The sequence below is a fragment of the Pteropus alecto genome, unplaced genomic scaffold (assembly GCF_000325575.1).
Source record: "Pteropus alecto unplaced genomic scaffold, ASM32557v1 scaffold88, whole genome shotgun sequence".
Classification (NCBI taxonomy): domain Eukaryota; kingdom Metazoa; phylum Chordata; class Mammalia; order Chiroptera; family Pteropodidae; genus Pteropus; species Pteropus alecto.
The window spans coordinates 17,342,037-17,344,433 of NW_006494611.1; the positions used below are offsets into that span (position 1 = coordinate 17,342,037).

Genomic DNA, 2,397 nt, shown 5'->3' on the forward strand with positions numbered 1-2,397 from the left:
TTCCCTAGCTTATAACAGTAAAATAAGCTCCTAAAATACTTACTTTTTGTTAGTTTTTCATTCTGCTGTTTTCTTTCATGTTTGATGTGAACCAGGCCTCATTTCATGGCTTGATTATAGAATGACATAATGACTATTACCCCAATTGTGATTTCAAGTAAGCCATAGGATTACAGCCTCCCAAAATATATTCCCAATGGCTGCCTTGGCATGGTCTTTCTCCCTAGGCCTGCACTCTGCTTATGTTCAATCCCTTAAAAAAGGGAATGGGGAGCAGGTATCGTTTTCATGAATCCATTGTGTATAATCGAAGTTGGAAAAAGTCTTCTTTTAACTCTTCTCCGAAGTGTACATTTAGCAGAGAAAAATTTACTAGATCTTCTTGGATGAAAAAGAGCCCTGACTGAGGGGTAAAGATTCTGAGATTTCAGATGTGGACATTTCTTAGAGAAAGAGCAGCACAGTTGAAATAATTCCTGGTTGAGATTCCATGATAAGGGAACACTCAGCAACAACAAGAAGGTGGAGGATGTTGGAGCAGACCTCACTGCTGATTTGTATTCATCCCAAAGCCTCATGGGCTTGGAAGCAACTTTTAACTGAAAAGTAGATGTATTATTTAGGAATATGCGTTCATCAAATCTATGATTTTACTGTACACCCGTTCAGCAGCATCGAGGCCCCAGATGAAATCGAAGTGGTTCCAATCTGGCAACAGCTTGAAGTAATGGAGATTTCTGATTTGGGGGAGTATCCTGGCCACATCCTGGATTGTTACAAGGACATCATTTCCACCAACCCACATTGCAGTAGGCACTGTCATGGCAGTCAAGTCGTATAGTGGGGGACGACTCTATGGAAGAGAGAGAAAGGGCATTCATGAGAGGAAGCTCCTCACAGCAACAACTGAATTCGAATAAGCAGAGAGACTGCCAAATCACTATCTATCAAGTTTATAGTCCAATAAGGAAATAGATTAAAGCAAGCAATAATCCTTCAAGGAGTTTGAAGGAACGAGGCAAGATAACAAACATTTATATACAAAGTAGGATATGTTAAATGCCATAAAACACTCCACAAATACAGTAGAAGTAAAGACAAGAAGAAAGTATTTCCAACTGGGGGCTTCATATAAAAAGAGTTGTTTAAAATAACTCTTGAGGGATGGTTGGATTTTGACAGATAGGAAGGAGGGAGGGAGGAAGAACATGTATGCCATGGTCAGGAATGGCAAGCTATCCAGTGTACCCAAAGAATATATGTGAGGGAATACAGTAGGATATTAAGATTGGAGAAAAACAGTAAGTTCTATATGTCAGGCTAAGGTATTTGGACATCTTTCAGAAGTTTTGGTGACAAGGTGGAATCATTTCTCAGAGTTCTGTCTTAGGATTACTGAATGGGCATCAGTTTGTGGAATGAGTTAAAGAAGGAATAGTTAAGAGGTAGGTCTTGAACAAATCTAGACAAGCAGTTTGGGTGGTTTACAGAAAGAGATAATTGAAGCTATGAAATGGCTAAATTCTTCAAGGAGGAAAGGGAGAGATGTGAAGAGTTTTGGGGGAATGCTGACAACTTGACAGTGGTGAGTGATAGAGAGTAGCCAGTGTAGAAAACAAAAAGAGCCATCAAAAGGGAAGGAAAAACAAATTGGAGGTCATCGCACGCTAGAAGTCCTGGTTAGTGAAATGAGTTGCAAGAATACTGTAGTAACTAACATAACATATTTTTGAAGGTGAGAATAGGCAATTGAATTTGGCACTTAAAAGCCACTGGTGACTTTAAATAGAGTAGCTATAATAGAAAGACAAAGACCAAAACTATGTTTTCCAGGGTTCAAGAAGAGAGGACAAAGTAGAGACACTTGTTTTAAATATTAGAAAATATTGATAAAAACAGAGTGATGAAATGATGACTTGATATAATTGATAGGTTGAGGAAAGGTTTTTCTTTGTTTTTCTCAAGGGACAGTAGTTCACTTAAGATAATAAGGGGGTTGGGGCTGGGTGAAATGGTGAAAAGATTAAGAAGTGCAAATTGGTGGTTACAAAATAATCACATATGTGACATACAGCAGAGGGAATGTAGTCAATAGTATTGTAATAACTACATATGGTGCCAGGTGGGCACTAGACTTTTAGGAGGAACACTTTGTAAATTATATAAATGTCTAACCACTATGCTGCACATCTGAAACTAATGTAAAATAATATTGAATATCAACTGTAATTGGAAAAAAATTAATTAAAAAAATTAAAAATTAGCCACATACACACATAAAAGAGCTAAAATTTCATTTAAAAAATAATAAAATGAATCAGGAGGAAGAAGATGAGAGGCAATGGGTCAAGGACAAAAAATCAGGTTAACATGGAAAATAAGAGGAACTTCACTTTC

At 37.4% G+C, this 2,397-nt stretch overlaps 1 protein-coding gene across 1 annotated transcript in view; it reads right to left on the reverse strand.

The window, feature by feature from the left end:
* Positions 1-619: 619 nt before the first annotated feature.
* The window catches only part of LOC102881178 (lipase member N), a 15,289-nt gene continuing 13,511 nt past the window's right edge, over positions 620-2,397 (reverse strand). Inside the window, exon 9 of the mRNA XM_006925975.1 lies at positions 620-853. Within this exon, the coding sequence (XP_006926037.1) occupies positions 620-853 (234 nt within the window). The remainder of the gene's footprint in view (positions 854-2,397) is intronic.